At 36.2% G+C, this 19,677-nt stretch overlaps 2 protein-coding genes and 1 pseudogene across 2 annotated transcripts; 2 read left to right on the top strand and 1 right to left on the bottom strand.

Moving 5' to 3' along the window:
* Positions 1–960: 960 nt before the first annotated feature.
* LOC120162540 (WEB family protein At3g02930, chloroplastic-like) lies at positions 961–5,154 on the bottom strand. Its single transcript, XM_039172685.1, has 4 exons — positions 5,089–5,154; positions 3,963–4,040; positions 3,317–3,761; positions 961–3,243 (listed from the first exon to the last, which is right to left on the bottom strand). Exons 2-4 carry the CDS (start codon positions 3,977–3,979, stop codon positions 1,066–1,068), a joined length of 2,640 nt encoding a protein of 879 aa, XP_039028616.1. The 5' UTR covers positions 3,980–4,040; positions 5,089–5,154; the 3' UTR covers positions 961–1,065.
* Positions 5,155–8,293: 3,139 nt separating this feature from the next.
* LOC120162541 (pentatricopeptide repeat-containing protein At2g17525, mitochondrial) lies at positions 8,294–10,346 on the top strand. The gene has a single exon (XM_039172686.1). It carries the CDS (start codon positions 8,339–8,341, stop codon positions 10,268–10,270), a length of 1,932 nt encoding a protein of 643 aa, XP_039028617.1. The 5' UTR covers positions 8,294–8,338; the 3' UTR covers positions 10,271–10,346.
* Positions 10,347–11,933: 1,587 nt separating this feature from the next.
* On the top strand, positions 11,934–19,178 carry LOC120162136 (annotated as a pseudogene).
* The last annotated feature ends 499 nt before the right edge of the window (positions 19,179–19,677 follow it).

Below are 19,677 nucleotides of genomic sequence, written 5' to 3'. Positions count from 1 at the left end.
AGCATGTGAGGATTAAGATTGAAGCTTAGAACTGATCTGGGTCACGAACAGTGGCTTTGACAGTGTAACCACGTTGGAGTAAGAACTTAACCAGCCATGAAGCTATGTAACCTGATGCTCCTGTTACACATACCACGCTCATTTTTCTTCTTATTTTCTGTCACTGATTTGGATGGAAGTTTAGCTGGAACTAAAGGGTGATTCTTTGTTCTGTTTATATATTTAAGAAAAATCTAAGCCTCCCATTTATCCCTTTCGTGGAATCTTTGAATAAGAACACGTGTTTGTTGAGGTGTGTATTAATCTTCCGTTTGTATCCGTACAATTTTTTTAATATAAATGATTATAAGATAATATTTATTTAAAAAAATTTATTTAATTAATAATATATATTCTATAAATATATAATTGCTCGAATTTGAAGGGAAGAAAATAATATTTATTTTTATCACTTAAATTGCCTAATGAGCTCCTATTTAATTAATTTTAAAAAAATCATAAATTACATTAATTTGACATTTTAACTTAGATAAACTGCCATTAATTATTATTGATACGATATCACAATTTAAAATATTGATATAAAAATTAATCAATCGATTGCAGTAGTTAAAAAATTGTTATATTTTGAGGTTTCCAATTTGAGAAACATATGCACGTGTGTATGTACATTCAACATCAACAACAATGATATCGGGATAAACTAACTCAAATATGAGTATCGAATACATTTGTATATCCGGCACACGAATGTTTGAGATACAAGTATTTTAAAAAATGTCAAATCCATACGTAATTAAATATCGATTTTCCATGAAATTATGTCGAAATTCGTTACATCATTGTTTATAAAACATACATGTATGTTGTTTGACCAATAAACAAAGATGGATTTCGCATCAAATCATCGTATATATTCGTTCTTTAATTTCACATTATGTATGTGATAAATAGCTAATATGGAGAATCAAACTTAATTCATTTTCTTTAAACAAGCCTATTGAGGACATTACAAGCAAAAGAAGTTGAAATAAACATATTACATGACTGCTGGGATTTCATTTTCTACTTCTGGTTGTTACTTCCCTTCTTCAGTAGGCTCACGAATTTACTGAGTAAAGCATTCTTCTTCTTCTGTTGCCCCTTCTTCTTCGACGCCGATTTTCTGCCATTGATCAGGCCTTTACTAACTTCCATTTCCTGCACAAGGGCTTTTTGCTCAGGTTCTCTTTCCCGGGAAAATTCCTTGTTTTCAATCTTGCAGCTCTCGTTCATGTTGAATTCAACCTTTCTCGAATCATCTTTGTTGTGTTTTGTCTCAGCTTCCTTCACTTGTTGTCCATCCACATTCTCCACTTTGGCACCGCCTTCATTTACCTCCAGGTGCTGTTCCGATGGGAGCTCGAACTTGGGGTTCTCTTCACGTCCATGTCGATTTTCTTTCGACACTTGGACCGCTGCCTTAGGCTGCAAGTTATAGTCCTTTTCGCAGTTCGATGGCTCATCTCTTTGCCTTTTCATCGTAGCTTCTTCTAACAACTTAGACAACTCCTCAGCTTTCTTAAGAGAAGCAGCTTCCCTAGCATGGAGTTCCTCGTTTTCTCGAACGACACTCTGCAGCTCGGTTTCTTTATGCAACAAACTTGTCTTCAATTCTCTGCTCTCGGTCTGGACTTCCCTCAGAGCTTCTTGCAGATAAATCACCTCAGATTCAACCTCCTCTAGGCTCTCCTTCAACTGAGCTTCTTCCTCCTTGAATGCAGAAGCTTCTTCCTCGGATTGTTTCAGCAAATTCACCAGCCTACTGATCTCTTTTTCCCGAGAATAGTTTTCGTCTTTTCGTTCCCACTCGGTTCTGGAATTCGGGTATTCGTTCTTCGACTGTTCGAAGGCACTCGTAAGAAGATCAATCTCTTTCTGCGCATCGTCTAGCATTGTTTCATACTTCTCCTTTGTTGCTTTCAGGACCGATCTTAGAGCCTCTAGCTTGGCCTCGTAATTTACATGCTCTTTTTCACTTGATAAAAGCTTCTCCTTCGCCTCCCTTGCTTCTGCAGAAACTTGATTCAAGGCTGAAGCTAAGCTTTCCATTGCTTTCTTGTTCTTCTCCATCTCATCCCTGGAATTCTCCAACTCGCCGATCAGTTTGGTTTTCTCTTCTAAAAGAGTTTGAACACTGGAAGCCGCTAGCTTTTCGTTATTTAAAGCTCGGGTCTTTTCTTCCTTTGCAGTTTCTAACTCGAATTTCATAGACTCGACTAATTTTGTCACTTCGCTAGTTTCTTCCTTGGCTATATTGATGTATTGTTCTGATTCCACAAGGTCGCCTATTTGTTTACTTATTGTCACTTCCAGGAACCCCACCTTCTCTTTAAGAGCTGTGATTTCGGATTTTGCATTGAGCAACGACTTGTCGTTGTTCTCTAGTTGCTCCATGACCGAGTCGAGAGATTCGGATGCAGATCTTTCGAGCTTCTTTTCTTCTGCAAGCCGCATTTGTAGTTCCTTGAACCTTTTCTTCCATTCTTCTACTATATTGAGTGCATACGATTCGGCTATTCTTGCAGCTTCTAGCTCGACATTAAGTTGTTCGATGAAGGCCTCCTTTTCGATTAGCATCTCCTCATAGGCCATTGCTTCCTCGAGTTGTTGTTTCAATGACTGGATCTCTTGCTTACACTTGATCACCATCTCCTTGTTTTCATTAGTCTCTTTTTCGCTCTCCGAATCAATCAAGGACTTCAACTGAGCCAATTCAGCTGAAAGAAACTCGACCTCCTCGGCATGGATTTCGGCAATCTTGGTTGCATCATTGGCATGGTTCAGAGCCTGGTTCTTTGCATCGCAAACCATGGCTAGCTCTTGCTTCACCCTTTCGAGCTCCTCAATCGTAGAGCAAAGGGCGGCTGCATCCGAAGCATGCTTCTTCCTTATGGATCTGATTTCATTGAGCCATTCTTTATCTTTCATGTGAGCAGCTTCGATTCCAGCCTCTTCCAACTCGACGGACCGGAATTTCTCGATCTCTAAGCTCTCTTCGGCTCGCTTTTGCCCAACTAAAGCCTCTCGAAGCTTTTCGTGTGCTTCATCGGCTGCTTTCCGTGCTTCTTTCAGTTCATCGATTGCTTGTGCCTTCTCTTTCTCGATCAGTGATATTTGCTCCTTCCTCTTCTTTAGATCATCCTGCACTGAGTTCAATTGAGCCTGCAATTCCGATCCCTTACCAATCCGTGTTTGTGATTTCTAGAATCGAAACCGAACAAAATATTAGTCAGATTTGAACTCGAGCATGCATAAGACGAACTAGTAAACTTACTTCGGATGGCGTAGCAAGCCTTGGTGATCCCCGATCAATCGATGGCTTCGAGTTAAGAGACGATGATCGTGGGGATGGGTCGACAGAATGGCGAGTACCTTGCAAGGGAGAGGGTAAACCACGTTCCGGCTCAACCTTTGGCGGCCTCCGATCAATTGCCAGCTTCGAGTTAAGAGGTGATGATCGAGGAGACCGATCAACCAAATGGCGAGTACCTCGCAAGGGAGAGGGCGAACCACGTTCCGGATCAACCTTCGGCGATCCTCGATCAATCGTCGGCTTCGAGTTAAGTGATGATCGTGGGGATCGATCGACGGAATGGCGTGTACCTTGCAAGTGAGAAGGTGAACCAGGATCTGGTTTAGCAGCCAGACCCCTGCTTAGTTTACTAGCCACTCTTGCAGTAGCTGGTGAAACCTTGGTAGGAGTTTCAGATAAACCAGATCTGTTTACATGTTCAAAGTCTCAAATTCCCATGATTTAAAAAGGCAAAAAATGCACAGAATATCAACAAAATCAAAGATGGATCTAATATTAGATTATGCAACCTTTTCCCCCCATAAAATCCAGCTCTGTTTCATCAAACAACAAACTTGGGTGGGGGAAACCCATTTGAAAAAGAAAACAAAGCTTGAGCGTAACTTACTTGGATTTAGTAGCCATGTTGTTCTTTTAACCAGGAAAGGCAAACCAAGAGAAGAACTTGGATTGAAGCTGATGTTAGCTAAAATGTTGCCATTTTCGAACAAAACAAGGGGGGAAATGCACTTTTGTTTAGCTATGAGATTAGAAAAAGAGAAAAAAGAAGAAGAAGAAAATATTGGGTTCCTTTTTCTGCAATTCAATTGTAAGTTTTAACAATAAAGAAAGAACAAGAAATGGAAGCAAAACAATGAATAATTAGAAGGAAAAAATAGTAAAGTAGCGAACCGTAACTACTGAAAGATGAGAGAACGCAGCACAAATCTCAGAACTTTCAAAATAAACGGCTCACTATAAATACATAAAATAATACGAATCGTTTAAGTATTTACATAAATTATAACTATAACATAAGGTATTAATTTATATTAACTTCATTGTTTTTATAATTATAACGTAAGGTTATTTATAAATATATATATATATATGTAATTGAGATATAGCAATATATGTATATTAATATGTTTCGAATTCACTTACATAGTCTAAAACTCTTTTAACTTTACATGGATTTAGAATCATTTGATAAAAAAAATAAACTATTAGAATTAACTTTTTGCTTTTTCCTAATAATATCTTTTTATTTTTTACTATTATTTTTAATCATTTATTTTCATTCTATATAAAACTAAAAGAAATATTTATTTATTTCACGTAATTTTTTCAAGAGAAACAAAGGAAAAACCGTAGCCCGCTTTTGCTCTTTTTTCACGTTGTTCCATTCAAAAAGAAAACCAAGTATATAATTATCATGTGCCCACCCCCTACCTTTCTTCTTCTTCTTCTTTATTTTACCTTTTTGCGAACCCTAACATGGTAAACTTTATATTTCATCAATAATTTAATTCGATCTTAATTTTTAAAAAAATATTATATGAGTCTCAACTCGACTCGTATGAATTAAAATTTTCAAACATGAGTAGGTCTATCAAAATATGATAACATAAACTTATAAATTTCGAGGATCGAAACGAACTTTAAAACCTAATAAACAACAAAATAATTAAATTTGCAGTGCTTGGGAGGAAAAGAAATTGAGAAATGTAAAATTAGATTAGGTGGAGGTTTACCTAAAAGAATTTGTAACCCAAAATCTGATATTCTCCGGTTGCCCAGTTGGAATTATTATTGAATGGTTCCCATCTTCCACGCTTACAACCTTGTTTTTGGGGGATTTATAGGTTGAGATTGTGCAATTTAGTTTTTTGGGTTTAACCTAAAATTGAAATCCATTTGTTACATTTAACTATTTAAGGTTGTTTGGTCGATGTTGTTGCTTACGCAATTATTGACGGTTAAATTGGTTGGTCCAACCATCTGTCATTACTTTAATTACAATAATCCATACTTTATTTAGTTAAATTCCTATATTTTATTTTATATAAGTATAGGAATTTTACATCTCTTGGTGTTAGAAATAAAATATTTATCACATCCTCTTACGACGTGGCTGAAATAAAATATTTTATGTATAATACTTTTTGAAATTTCATTGAATAATGATTAGAAATTGAACGATAAAGAATTTATGTTTAAAGACTACTAATTTGTTTCTTAAAATGATTAGTTTTAATTATTGTATTTAAAGACTATAAAATATGAGAAAAAAATAAAACGTCATCGTATTGATATTAATTATTTTTTGAATAAAAATATTTTAATTTTTTAATAAATTTTAAATCTAATCCTAGTTTTACCTAAATGGGTGGAGAAGGCGAAATTCTAAGAAAAGTAATAGGAGTACTAATGGGTCTAGAATCCATGACCTAAATGAATATGTAAGGATAAAAATGAGCAACTTAACCAATTGACCAATTGTGTTTGCTCTAATAATAAATTTTTAATTGAAATGACACTTAACTAACTGACAATATCAACTTAATCAAAGATTTAACGATACTAATAATTAGTTGGTTCAGTGGAATGAGGTATTGAATTTCTTAAGCAAGATCGATGATTTGAATCATGTCATTTGCGAATGAATTAAATTGAGTACGGAAGGTCGTCTCCTAATAAGTATTTATGAAATCTGATTTGAAAGAACAACATTCTCTTTAATTATCGAGTTTCCCTTAGTAGTTCAACTACGTCCTTCCTCTTTTAAAAGCTTCTTTTCTAAATTAGGAAACTAGCAAAGAGAGTTTTGAATTCAATTATTCATCTTCAGAGATAATTTTCTTCTCTCTTCTTTAGTGATTTTAGTTGAACTGAACTGTTTCATACATTAAATTATTCGTTTTGTTCGTTAGATTTGGTGAAAAATGAATGGATTTTGATTATCTACTATAAATCAATCCATTCATTAAAAAAATAATAATTTAAGTGATCTAATATTTTAAATATGTTTCATAAAATAAAATTAAAATTATTCATTTGAGTTTCTCAAGAAAAAAGTCTAAAAATGTTAAAGAAAATAAGTACTTCCTAATCATTTAATAGAAAATAATTTTATGTTCTAAAATTAAAAAAAAAAACAAGAAGAAGAATAAAGACAGAAAATAGAATAATGAGAGAAATATGTATTATTTTCTTAATATAAACAGTCTATAATGTTTTTTTCTAAACTCTATAATTATAATCATAAGTAATAGATACCATATATAACTTTAATCCCAATGAACATTAAAGTCTTAATAATACAATACATCAAAAATTTGTTTAATATGTAGAGTTATAATCATAATAGACATTCACATAAATAAATATTTATAATACCCTCTTGGATGTCTATGAAGATAATGTGTCTTGTTAAAATTTTACAACGATAAAAATCACGTAAAAAAAATAATCTTAGTGAAATAAAAAGAGTACACACATCTTTAATGCACATAACAAGTTGCCTTATTAAAAATCTTACCAGAAAAATCTATTAGGGCAAAATCTCGGGTAAGAAAAAAAGTGTACAACACATATTTACTCCCTCTAATGACAGCATCGCATAAGATCTTTGAGTCTTTGCAATTCAATCTTAAATAAATATTCCAATGTTGAAAAAAATAATACATTGGTTAATAAAACTTCCAAATTATTGCTTGAATGAATTCACCGAATAATTATATTACTATTTTCTGCCAAACACATTATCAATTTGTATCGTGCATTATTGCTTGTTTTGTATAGGCACATGATAATCCTCAAATTATATGTATCTCAATATAATCCTTAAATTGATATGTATCTCATGTATCTCATTTTAGTCCTTAAATTGATGTTTATTGTTTGTATGCATGAGTTAATGTCTAATTTAGTTCCAATTTGATTTAAGTATATGTTTTAATAAGCTAATATGATATCTCCAGTCCAATTTATATTTAAGTAAGGTTAATAATGTTATAGTTTGTCAATGACTCATCATTATTATATGTATTTTTACGTTAGTATTGACGGTGTTTATCTTTTACCTTCAATAATAATATTTGTTTGTATCTAATATTTGTTTATATTTTTAATTTTTTTATATGATATTTTTATTAACTAGTATGTGCTTTAGATTGCGTTAAAAAAATTCAATCAATTGTCTCTCTTATTAGAATAATGAATGCCAAGGTTCCACTTATTCATTATCTGAACTAAAAACCTCAAATAAAAAATAAAATTAAGCTTAAAAATCTGACCCACCGTTACATAAATGGCTTGGTGGGTGTACTTTTGGTTCAATCTTAGCTTGCATTATTTTAAATATTTATATTAATAAACTAAAGTTTTATGATTTAACTACTCAGAATGTATAGATTACTAATTTATAAGGAGACGATTTCAATTTTGTTCTTCAATTATGTCTGTTAGGGTTTGTCAGAGGACAATAATTAATTAAGTGTTAAACCAAAAATTTAGAAGAGTGAAAAGCCCTACAGCCTAAAACAACATCAAATAATTGGGAGGAGGTCAAATCACACTAATTTTAAAATAAAAGAAATTAAAAAAATAATAAAACAACTTACACACACACATATATATAAAAGAGTATTATTGATTTCCAAAGGACCAAATTGATGTGTTAATTATGACTTAGGGATCAAATTATATATTAATTGTTAATGTGCTTTGTGATTTATCGATAACTTTAATAACCATATCATAACTTTAGAAACTCCTGTGACTAGAATAAAATTTTACTCAAACTTTAGTCATCATGGGGGCGTAGTTAACCCTACTTAAAATTATTGTTAAGAAAATAATTAGATACTAATATGAAAAGTGGACAAATTCAAGCGCTTAAATGTGAATTACACCCTATTTGTAACTAAGAACATAAAATTTTCTCTGTAGGTGTGTAAGGCCGTCGATCTGAATTCTGAAACATTTTGTTTTGCTCATCCCATGACCAAGCTCCCACATCGTCTTCCTTTGAGTTGTATACTTTCAGCTTTCTCATCAATCCAAACCCATTTTCATCTCAACTCATTGCCCAGATTTCATTCAAGGATTGTATCGTCGTCGTCTTCTTCATCCTCCACAGGCCTTGTCGTCCCCAGCCATGACCATATTTCTCGTCTCATACTAGACCAGAGTTCCCCAGAAGCAGCGCTGCAAACCTTCCATTGGGCTTCAAAACTCTCAAATTTCACCCACTCTCAATCTACCTACCGTGCTTTGATCCACAAGCTTTGTGCTTTCCGACGGTTCAATGATGTTAACCAATTGCTCGACGAAATGCCAAGCTCAATAGGGGTTCCCCCCGATGAAGACACTCTCGTCACCCTTGTTCGAGGACTTGGACGTGCCCGGATGATCCGGGATGTCATCAAGGTTGTTGATTTGGCTTCCAGGTTCAACACCCAACTTTCCTTGAAGATTTTCAATTCGATACTCGACGTTCTTGTTAAGGAAGACATTGATTTGGCTAGGAACTTTTATAGGAAGAAGATGATTTCGACTGGTGTTCATGGTGATGATTATACTTTTGGGATATTGATGAAGGGTCTTTGCGTGACTAATAGAATTGCCGAAGCTTTTAAGCTTCTGCAACTCATCAAGTCCAGCACTGTAAAGCCAAATGCTGTGGTTTATAACACTTTGATCCATGCTTTATGTAAGAATGGCAAAGTTGGAAGAGCCAGAAGTTTGATGAATGAATTGGATGATCCCAATGTTGTTACCTTTAATATCTTGATATCCGCCTACTGTAAAGAAGAAAATTTAGTTCAAGCTCTTGTGTTGTTAGAGAAGAGCTTCGCCATGGGGTTCACACCGGATGTCATCACTCTGACTAAGATTCTGAAAATCATCTGCGACGCCGGTCGTGTAGTAGAAGCCTTTGAGATTTTAGAGAAAGTCGAGAGCAAGAGGGGTGTAATAGATGTGGTAGCTTATAATACTTTGATAAGAGGCTACTGTAGGATAGGAAAGGTGAGACTTGGGCAGAGGCTTTACATGGAGATGGAGCGTAAAGGCTGTCTCCCGAATGCCGACACATGCAACATTTTGATCTCCGGTTTCTGTGAGTCCAACATGTTGGATTCAGCTCTGGATATGTTTAATGAAATGAAGGCAGATGGGATCAGTTGGAATTTTGTTACTTATGATACATTGATTAAAGGACTGTGTTCAGCAGGGAGAATGGAAGACGGGTTTAAGATTTTAGAGCTAATGGAGGAAAGTAAGGCGGGTTCAGGTGGACGTGTTAGTCCTTATAACAGTGTGCTATATGGTTTATACAAGAAGAATCGTTTGGAGGAAGCATCGGAGTTCCTTTCCAAGATGCAAAATTTATTTCCCAGAGCTGTTGATAGGAGCTTAAGGATATTAGAATTTTGCAAGGAGGGAAGGGTCGAGGACGCAAAGAGAGTTTACAACGAGATTACCGGGCAAGAGGGGATGCCGAGTGTTCTCGTTTATGATTGCTTAATCCGTAGTCTTTGCCTAGAAGGGTGCACACGAGAAGCAGTTGAGCTGATGAATGAAATGGTTGGCTATGGTTATTTGCCAACAGCATCGACATTCAATGACGTGATTAGAAGGTTTTGCAGTAACGGTAAACTCGCTAATGCTTTGAAGCTAATGGAGGACATGGTCGGAAGAGGATGCACGCTTGATGGTGGAAGTTATAGTCTATTGATCAAAGGTTTTTGTAGGATGGGGGATATTCAGAAGGCTATAATGCTTTTGCTGCAAATGTTGGGAGAGAATGTAATACCTGATGAGATGACGTGGAATTCGGTACTTGTTTGTCTTAGTCGAGAAAGAGAATGGTCGGAGAGCAAGAAGATGTTGCATGTAAATAACCTACTAGAGTGTATTATTGAAACGTGAAAACATCGGCCATGAGTTACTCGAATCCACTCTTTTAGAATGAATGATTTGGTCCTAATATTATCTTTTGCTCATTCTCAGGCTAAACTCTTTTGTAAGTTGGTTGGTTCGTTCGGTGCACCCAGGGACATACATATGATTTTATGTTAGAGTGGTGAAATTTTAAAATTTTAAAGAAAGACGAACTTATAAAATTTTAAAGAATGAAAACAAATTATTAATAGAAAGTACACAAATATCTAAAATATATGATAATTTGAAATTTTCAGGGAGGACTACCTTCGTTCTCTCCCTAGTACCCTTTTTATTCTACCTATCATTTTCTTCATCAAAGTTATGGTTCATTCGTTTTTAATTGTCACTAGAAACCACAATTCTTCATAATCTTTTACGTCTAACTTAGATATTGATGAACTCGTTTCATTATCCTCTTAGATTTAATTTGGATTTCTCCAAAATCTCTTTAAAATTAATTAAATTAATCGCTGAAAATCTTCAGTTTATGGAGGTTTGAGGTTTTCTTAGATTTTAGGAATTTAAGGGTTTTTTTCAAAAATTCAAACAATGAGAGACATTATTTTGAGAAAATGAACGGCATATCTCAAAACCAGCCTATTCCGATGATCATTGGAGGAGATCGAAGTATTAGTATGTTGAATTTTTAGATGAACTTTTATAGATTTTGAGTGAGTTTTATGAAAAATTAATTCGACGAGAAAAAAGAAGAGTGAAATACGAACTTTTCGATACAAATCTTGTCGCAAATAGTGTGACCAGTGACGGACGAACATTGACCACTAACAAAAGTTGAAAATTCAGTATCAAAATCGAAACGTTTTAAAAATATAGTAGCAACATCAATACAAAAGTTAAGTTAGTGAAAAAGAAGACGATCATATTAACGCATCGATTACTATTAAATCAACCAATGATATAATTGTATATAAAATTAAAATAAAATTAAAATTCAATACTATAATGTAACAACCCAAAGTTTAATGATAATTTCGATAAAAAAAACACTAATATTTAGTGATATCTAAAATAATTGGCCCGAAAACAAATTATTATTATTATATATTAATACTCGGATGTATTATTTTATATTCTATAACTAAATAAAATAGCCCCTCAAAAAATGATGAAATCAATTTTGGTTGAGTATAGATTTTTACTTTTAAACTTAAACGTGTATGGTAAGTCTACTTGAAGCACTTCCTCTTGTATCCTTTTCTCATGTTATTAGGGCACATAAGACAAAATAAACAGGAAATATGAACAAAAATAAAAGAAATAAAAAACGAGGGAGTGATGCATTGTCCACTCTACTTTAATTCCCCAACTCTAAATGCAAAAAGGAAACAGAATGTTTGTGTAATTTGACTATTATTCCTCACTACAAAATCCAGATTTCTCTCTCTCATAGTCTCATGTTCACACATACCTCTTGTAAGTCTACTTGAAGCACTTCCTCTTGTATTGTAAGTCTCTCTTTCTAACTACACTGCTCTTCTCAGTTTTCGTTTCTGAATCCCTTTGCTTCCATTGATGAATAACAAACAAAGGGTTCCTCATTTTCATCCCTGTTCATTTCTCTTGGAGCTTTATGTTTTTTTAAGAGCACCAGAAGAAATGATTCTTTAGTTTTGGTTTGGTTATCTTTATGGAATTGAAATGGGACGCTCCTTTTTTGCTTCTACTGCTGTCTCTATGCTTTCTAAGCTCATCTCGGTGTTTTGATCTTGACCCACGAGACCAAGACTCACCGTTACGATTCAGGTCACCGGTTGCGGACCCTGGCCTGAGATTAGCGACATGGTCAGGGTGTAACTGCACCAACTGGACCGGTGTTTCTTGTGGAAACCAGACTGGGCGGGTTGTTTCTATGAACCTGGCTAACATGAATTTGTCTGGTCAAGTGCACCCCGCTTTATGTGATGTTTCATTTCTTTAATACTTGAATTTGTCCTGGAATGGCTTCAATGGAACAATTCTAACATGTTTTGGTTCATTGGGTAGCCTTAAAACACTGGATCTCAGTCACAATAGCTTCGGAGGGGTTGTACCTGATGATACCATGGAGCTGAGGCAATTGAGGGAACTTGTGCCGAATGGAAACCGAGAACTCGGTGGCGTTTTACCGTCGTGGATCGGTAACTTTTCGAGCAATCTCAAAAAACTAGAACTCGGTTCTAATTCCTTTCATGGGGAGATGCCCGACAGCTTGTTTCACTTGAAGTCCTTGAAGCACTTGGATCTCGGAGACAATTGTTTATCAGGCAATATTCACGAGTTTCATCAGTCGTTGGAGTTCCTAAATCTTTCTTTGAATCGGTTATACGGTACTTTGCCGTGTTTCGCTGATTTGACACGGAGTCTAACTGTTCTGACATTGGCTGACAATTCACTCGTGGGAAGAATACCTACATGTATTGCCTCCCTGCAAGTGTTGGCACATCTTAATCTATCATTCAATCACCTGAGTTATGGTATCTCTTGTTGGTTTTTGGCAAAGTCCCACATTGGTTGTGTATAAGGAGGAGGAGAAATTCTTTTGTTATAAATAAAGCCATCATCCTCCTTAGTTAATCATCCCACAAATATAAGTCTTCTTCTATTTTAAAGGCTATTTGTATTCTTTCTCTCTTTGTAATATTTCCTCTATTAGTGAAATATTTTGGTGTTCTCTTTTATGTCTATTTAATAGCTATTGTCGGGTATAGTTGTTGTCAATTATTGTCCTATTAAAATTACTTGTCTTGGTAATTCTGTATAAGGAAAGTGGGTTTTAAGAGGGACCATTGTGACCCCTCCTCTTTCCTGGGAATCTACCTTGGGGTGATTTTTAGTACAATCATTTTCACACTAGTCACCTAGATAATAGTTTTCAAGGTGAATTGTTATTGGTGGAAATTAACCCGAATTCTACAACAATTGGTATCAGAGCTCTTGGTTTATTTTAGTATGCTCTGTGGTTGTGGCTTAAGCTGATCTTCCACATCAGAAAAATTTCCTTGGGATAATTGACATTCCGCATTAGCAGCTATTAAATAGAATTTGTAGCAGAAATGGCAGACGCTTCTTCATCTTCAATTTTGGCAAGAAATGATGTGACAAATGTTAGATTTGCAGTGGAGATTTTTGATGGCACCGATCATTTCGGCATGTGGCAAAGCGAGGTTTTAGATGCCCTATTTCAGCAGGGTCTAGACATTGCTATTGAAGGAGAGAAACCAGATGATGTTGAGGAGAAAGAATGGAAGAGGATTAATAGAATGGCATGTAGTACTATTCGATCGTGTCTTTCTAGAGAGCAGAAGTATGCATTTTCTAAGAAAACTTCTGCAAGTAAATTGTGGAAGGCACTGGAGGAGAAATTTTTGAAGAAAAGCGGTCAGAACAAACTCTACATGAAAAAGATATTGTTCCGCTTCAACTATGTACCAGGTACCACTATGAATGATCACATTACTAGCTTTAATCAGCTGGTGACTGATCTGATGAATATGGACGTGACTTTTGAAGACGAAGATCTGGCTCTGATGTTGATGGGATCACTTCCTGATGAGTTTGAGTATCTTGAAACTACTCTACTTCATGGGAAGGTTGATGTGTCTCTCAGTGAAGTAACTGCTGCCTTGTATAGTTATGAATTGAGAAAGAAAGAAAAACAAGAAAACACAAGTGTCGAAGCAGAAGCTCTTGTTGTTAGAGGTCGTTCGAAGAGTCAGAATAAAGGAAGCAGAGGGAGATCGAAGTCAAAGTCCAGATTGAGCAAAGATGAATGTGCCTTTTGTCGAGAAAAAGGGCATTGGAAGAAAGAATGTCTCAGGCTAAAGAATAAAGGCAAACCTGAAAGGGGGAAGGCTGTCTCAGAATCAAATGTGGTCGAGTATGATGATGGAGATTCAGATTTCGCATTCGCTGCTACGCCATCAACCAGCTGTTCCAGTTCATGGTTGTTAGATTCAGCTTGTAGCCACCATATGACCCCCAATAGAGAATGGTTCTTTGATTTTAAAGAACTAAAAGATGGAATTGTCTACACAACAAATAATTCCCCTCTTGACACACTTGGGATTGGTTCAATTCGCTTGAGGAATCAGGATGGATCAATCAGAACCTTAACAGGTGTCCATTATGTACCAGATTTAATGAGAAATCTCATCTCTATGGGAACCTTAAAGTAAAAAGGTTTAGAAGTGAGGGCAAAAGATGGGATTATGAGGATTATCTCTGGTGCACTGGTGATAATGAAGGGAATCCGAAAAAGAAACAATGTGTATTACTTTCTGGGTAGTACAATTGTTGGGACAACAGCAGTGGCAGCTTCTACTGATGAACAGGAGTCAGAAGCAACCAGGTTATGGCATATGCGTTTGGGGCATGTTGGTGAAAAATCCTTGAAATTACTGATAGATCAAGGATTATTGAAGGGTGCTCGGGCTTGCAAATTAGCTTTTTGTGAGCATTGCATCAAAGGGAAGAAGACGAGGGTGAAATTTGGAACATCAATCCATGATACTAAAGGTATTTTGGATTATGTTCATTCAGATGTATGGGGGCCTTCCAAGACAACTTCATTGGGAGGAACACACTATTATGTCACCTTTGTTGATGATTTTTCCCGGAGAGTTTGGGTGTATCCAATGAAGACAAAGGATGAGGTGCTAGGATTTTTCCTTAAATGGAAAAAGATGATGGAGACTCAAACAGGCAAAAAAATCAAACGTCTCCGTACAGACAATGGTGGAGAGTACAAAAATGATCCATTTCTGAAAGTCTGTGAAGAGGAATGTATTGTTAGGCACTTCACTGTCAGAGGTACACCACAACAGAATGGGGTGGCAGAGCGTATGAACCGGACATTAGTGGAGAAGGTTCGGTGTATGTTGTCTAATGCTGGGTTAGGCAAAGAATTTTGGGCTGAGGCTTTGGTCTATGCTTGTCACCTTATCAACCGCTTACCATCGACTGCTATTGGTGGTAAACACCATTAGAGAAATGGTTTGGAGTACCTGCTACAGATTATGATTCCTTACATGTGTTTGGTTCTGCTGCATACTACTATGTTAAGGAGTCAAAGCTGGATCCAAGAGCAAAGAAGGTGATCTTTATGGGGATCACCTCTGGTGTGAAAGGCTATCGTCTTTGGTGTCCAAAAACAAAGAAAATAATCTTCAGCAGGGATGTTACCTTTGATGAATCTACCATGTTGAGAAAGGTGACTTCAGAAAAATTGGAGCAGACAGATGGAACTCCCAAACAGGTGGAGTTTGAAGGAAGCAAATTTGTCCCAACCAGTAAAGAAACTGATGTTGACTCTCCTATGGTAGAAGAAGAGTCAGATGAAGAAGAGGTTCAGACCCAAGAACCTCCACAGCAACATGAATCAATTGCACTCAGAAAGGGAAAGAGGACTATTAGACAACATGCTCGTTATGCTGATATGGTCTCTTTTGCATCACCAATTGCAATTGATGACGTTCCTGCCACTTTTAATGAAGCAGTTCAAAGTTCAGAACATAAAAAGTGGAGGATCGCCATTAATGAAGAAATGCAATCCCTTCAAAAGAATCAGACGTGGAAACTAGCTAGTCTTCCGAAGGGAAAGAAGGCAATTGGGTGCAAGTGGGTATATGCAAAGAAAGATGGATTTCCTGACAAGAATAACATCCGCTACAAAGCAAGATTGGTGGCTAAAGGATACGCTCAAACGGAGGGAGTTGATTATAATGAAGTATTTTCTCCAGTTGTAAAACATTCCTCCATCAGAATTTTGTTGGCTTTGGTAGCGCAGTTGGATTTGGAACTAGTTCAGATAGATGTAAAAACTGCATTTTTACATGGAGACTTGGATGAGGAAATCTACATGACTCAGCCAGATGGATTCAAAGTTGCTGAAAAAGAAGAGATGGTGTGCAAATTAGAAAAATCGCTGTACGGATTGAAGCAATCTCCAAGGCAGTGGTACAAGCGATTTGACAAGTTTATGATAGGGCAGAAGTACACAAGAAGCAAATATGATCATTGTGTGTATTTACGCGAGCTAGAAGACGGATCATATATATATCTTATTCTTTATGTTGATGATATGCTGATAGCTTCCAGGAGTCAGATAGAAATTGCGAAACTAAAGACTCAATTGAACAGGGAGTTTGAGATGAAGGATCTTGGTGAAGCGAAAAAGATTCTAGGCATGGAGATATCAAGGGATAAGAAATTGGGGAGGCTTTGTTTGTCTCAGAAAGAATATCTGAGGAAGGTACTAAAACGTTTTGGCATAAATGAGATGTCAAAACCAGTTAGTACACCTCTTGCTCCTCATTTCAAGCTCGGTGCATCCATGTCACCTAAGGATGATGCAGAACGGGAATACATGTCAAAGGTTCCGTATGCAAGTGCTGTTGGTAGCTTGATGTATGCAATGCTGTGTACGAGACCCGATATTTCACAGGCAATTGGGGTTGTGAGCAGGTATATGCATGATCCTGGAAAGGAGCATTGGCAATCTGTGAAATGGATTCTGCGGTATATTTTGAACACCGTAGATGTTGGTTTGGTCTTTCAGCAGGACAAACAAGATGGTCAGTGTGTATTTGGGTATTGTGATTCAGACTATGCAGGTGATTTGGACAAGCGTCAATCAACTACTGGTTATGTGTTTACATTTGCAAATGCACCAGTCAGTTGGAAGTCCACCTTACAGTCAACAGTGGCTTTGTCTACTACAGAGGCAGAGTATATGGCAGTTACAGAGGCTGTGAAGGAGGCAATTTGGCTTCAAGGGTTGCTTGGTGAATTGGGAATGGAACAAAAGCACATCAAAGTGCACTGTGACAGTCAGAGTGCTATTCATTTAGCAAAGAACCAGGTTTACCATGCAAGGACGAAGCACATCGATGTTCGATATCACTTTGTACGAGAGATTCTAGAAGAAGGTGAAGTCATAATCCAGAAGATTCGGACCACTGAGAATCCTGCTGATATGTTGACAAAAGTGGTAACTGCGGTCAAGTTTAAACATTATTTAGACTTGGTCAATATTGTTACAAATTAAAAGATTGTTTTTTAGAGATGTGTGTGGAATTTGCCAAGATGGAAATTTGTTGGTTTTTGGCAAAGTCCCACATTGGTTGTGTATAAGGAGGAGGGGAAATTCTTTTGTTATAAATAAAGCTATCCTCCTCCTTAGTTAATCATCCCACAAATATAAGCCTTCTTCTATTTTAAAGGCTATTTGTATTCTCTCTCTTTGTAATATTTCCTCTATTAGTGAAATATTTTGGTGTTCTCTTTTATGTCTATTTAATAACTATTGTCGGGTATAGTTGTTGTCAATTATTGTCCTATTAAAATTACTTGTCTTGGTAATTTTGTCTAAGGAAAGTGGGTTTTAAGAGGGACCATTGTGACCCCTCCTCTTTCCTGGAAATCTACCTTGGGGTGATTTTTAGTACAATCGTTTTCACACTAGTCACCTAGATAATAGTTTTCAAGGTGAATTGTTATTGGTGGAAATTAACCCGAATTCCACAACATCTCTCCCAAGCTTGTGTTTACAGAAAAGTTACTTGTGTTGGACTTGAGTTTCAATGATTTATCAGGTCCTCTCCACGGGAAAGTTGCAGAGGCAACCGAGAAATCAGGCCTTGTTCTTCTCGACCTCTCTCACAACCGTTTTTCCAGTAAAATTCCGTTGAAGATCACAGAGCTGAAAAGCTTGCAAGCGATGTTTCTTTCTCATAATCAACTTGCAAGGGCCATTCCGGCAAGGATTGGGAATTTGACTTATCTCCAAGTAATTGATCTCTCACACAACTCCTTGTCGGGTTCGATTCCTTTAGACACTGTTGGTTGTTTTCAGTTACTTGCGTTGCTGCTCAATAACAATGACCTTTCCGGCGAAATTCAACCAGAGCTCGATGCATTGGATAGCTTGAAGATACTGGATGTAGGCCACAATAAGATTTCTGGTGAAATCCCACTAACCTTGGCAGGTTTAAAGTCACTAGAGGTTGTGGATTTTAGCTCCAACAGCTTCTCTGGAACACTGAACGATGCGATAACGAAATGGTCGAACCTCAAGTATCTATCCTTAGCTCACAACAAATTTACTGGGGATTTACCGAGCTGTCTGTTCAGTTTCGGAGCAATCCAGATGATCGACTTGTCTGGGAACAAATTTTCAGGCTTCATACCAGATGGTAACTTCAGTATCAACTTCCACAGCAAGGAAGGAAATAGTGATAGAGCAGCTCAAGAGCCAATGAGAAATGCCTATATCAAAATTTCTGCCGCGGTCTTTGATAGCACTGAATTAAGCTTCAGCTACAAGGTATCTTCAGCCGTTGCAATCGACTTATCACATAATTTGTTGCGCGGTGAGATTCCGAACGTACTCCTTCAAGTACAAGGATTGGAATATCTGAATCTATCTTACAACTTCCTTGACGGTCCGGTTCCTAGGTTGGACAAAATGTTGAACTTGAGGGCATTGGATATGTCACACAACTTGTTATCCGGACATATCCCCGAGCCCTTAAAAATCTCGTACTCTTGAACCTATCGTACAACAGTTTTTCCGGATCAGTTCCTGTTAACCAGGGATATCAGAGATTCCCGGGAGCACTGGCCGGTAATCCGGGTTTGTGCGAGGGATGTAACGGAGCAAGCTTCCCAGGGAAGACATTTGAAGGAGAGAGGGACCAATACTGGTGTGGGTGTTGTGTGTAAGTGGTTTTGTTAGTTTCTATTTCGGTGTTGTGGGTCTGTTCTGTTGGGCACAAGCAAGGAGTTACATTCTCCACACTAAATTTTAATGCTTTCTTCTTTACCTTTTATTAATCAATGTATGCCTTAGGTGCCCAAATTTCTTACTGAGATTAAACCAATTGCTCAACACATTAGAAGCTACATCCTCTCTTAACAACTTTAAGTATCAAAGTTCTGCTTGATTTTCATCGATTTTAAATATATTTTAAATAAACGAGAATGTTTTGATGTCAATTTTATTGTGAATGATGATGATTGAAGAAGGTTTAATGTAAAAATAAGTGTCTAATTAACTTTAGGCGCTTAAAAAAATTTTGTTAAAAATAAATGTCTAATTTTTCGAAGTTACACTTTTAGGTGTATAACGTTTTTTCCGTTACACTTTTAGGTACCTACGCAGAAACAACCGTTAAAAAAAACCTCTTTCTCCATTACACTTTTAGGTGTCTACGTAGTAACGACTGTTAAAAAATCTGTATAAATGATACGTGTTATGTTTATATTTTGGCTTAGTACAAAAATAAGTGTTCAAACTATATCCTAAGTTAACTTTAGGTGTCTATTTTTTTTTTTTGAAAAAAATAATCATATTATTAATTTTTTTAAAATATTTTTTTTTAAATTACAAAAAA

This window comes from Hibiscus syriacus, unplaced genomic scaffold (assembly GCF_006381635.1).
Source record: "Hibiscus syriacus cultivar Baekdansim isolate YM2019G1 unplaced genomic scaffold, ASM638163v2 tig00111402_pilon, whole genome shotgun sequence".
NCBI lineage: Eukaryota > Viridiplantae > Streptophyta > Magnoliopsida > Malvales > Malvaceae > Hibiscus > Hibiscus syriacus.
This window is presented reverse-complemented; position numbering and strand designations above follow the sequence as displayed.

Bases quoted from the DNA above. Each gene is read 5' to 3' on its own strand.
- LOC120162540 (XM_039172685.1), bottom strand. The intron at 3,244-3,316 runs GTAAGTTTACTA...TTTCGATTCTAG, and splicing joins GGCTTGCTACGCCATCCGAA to AAATCACAAACACGGATTGG.
- LOC120162541 (XM_039172686.1), top strand. From the start codon at position 8,339: ATGACCAAGCTCCCACATCGTCTTCCTTTGAGTTGTATACTTTCAGCT.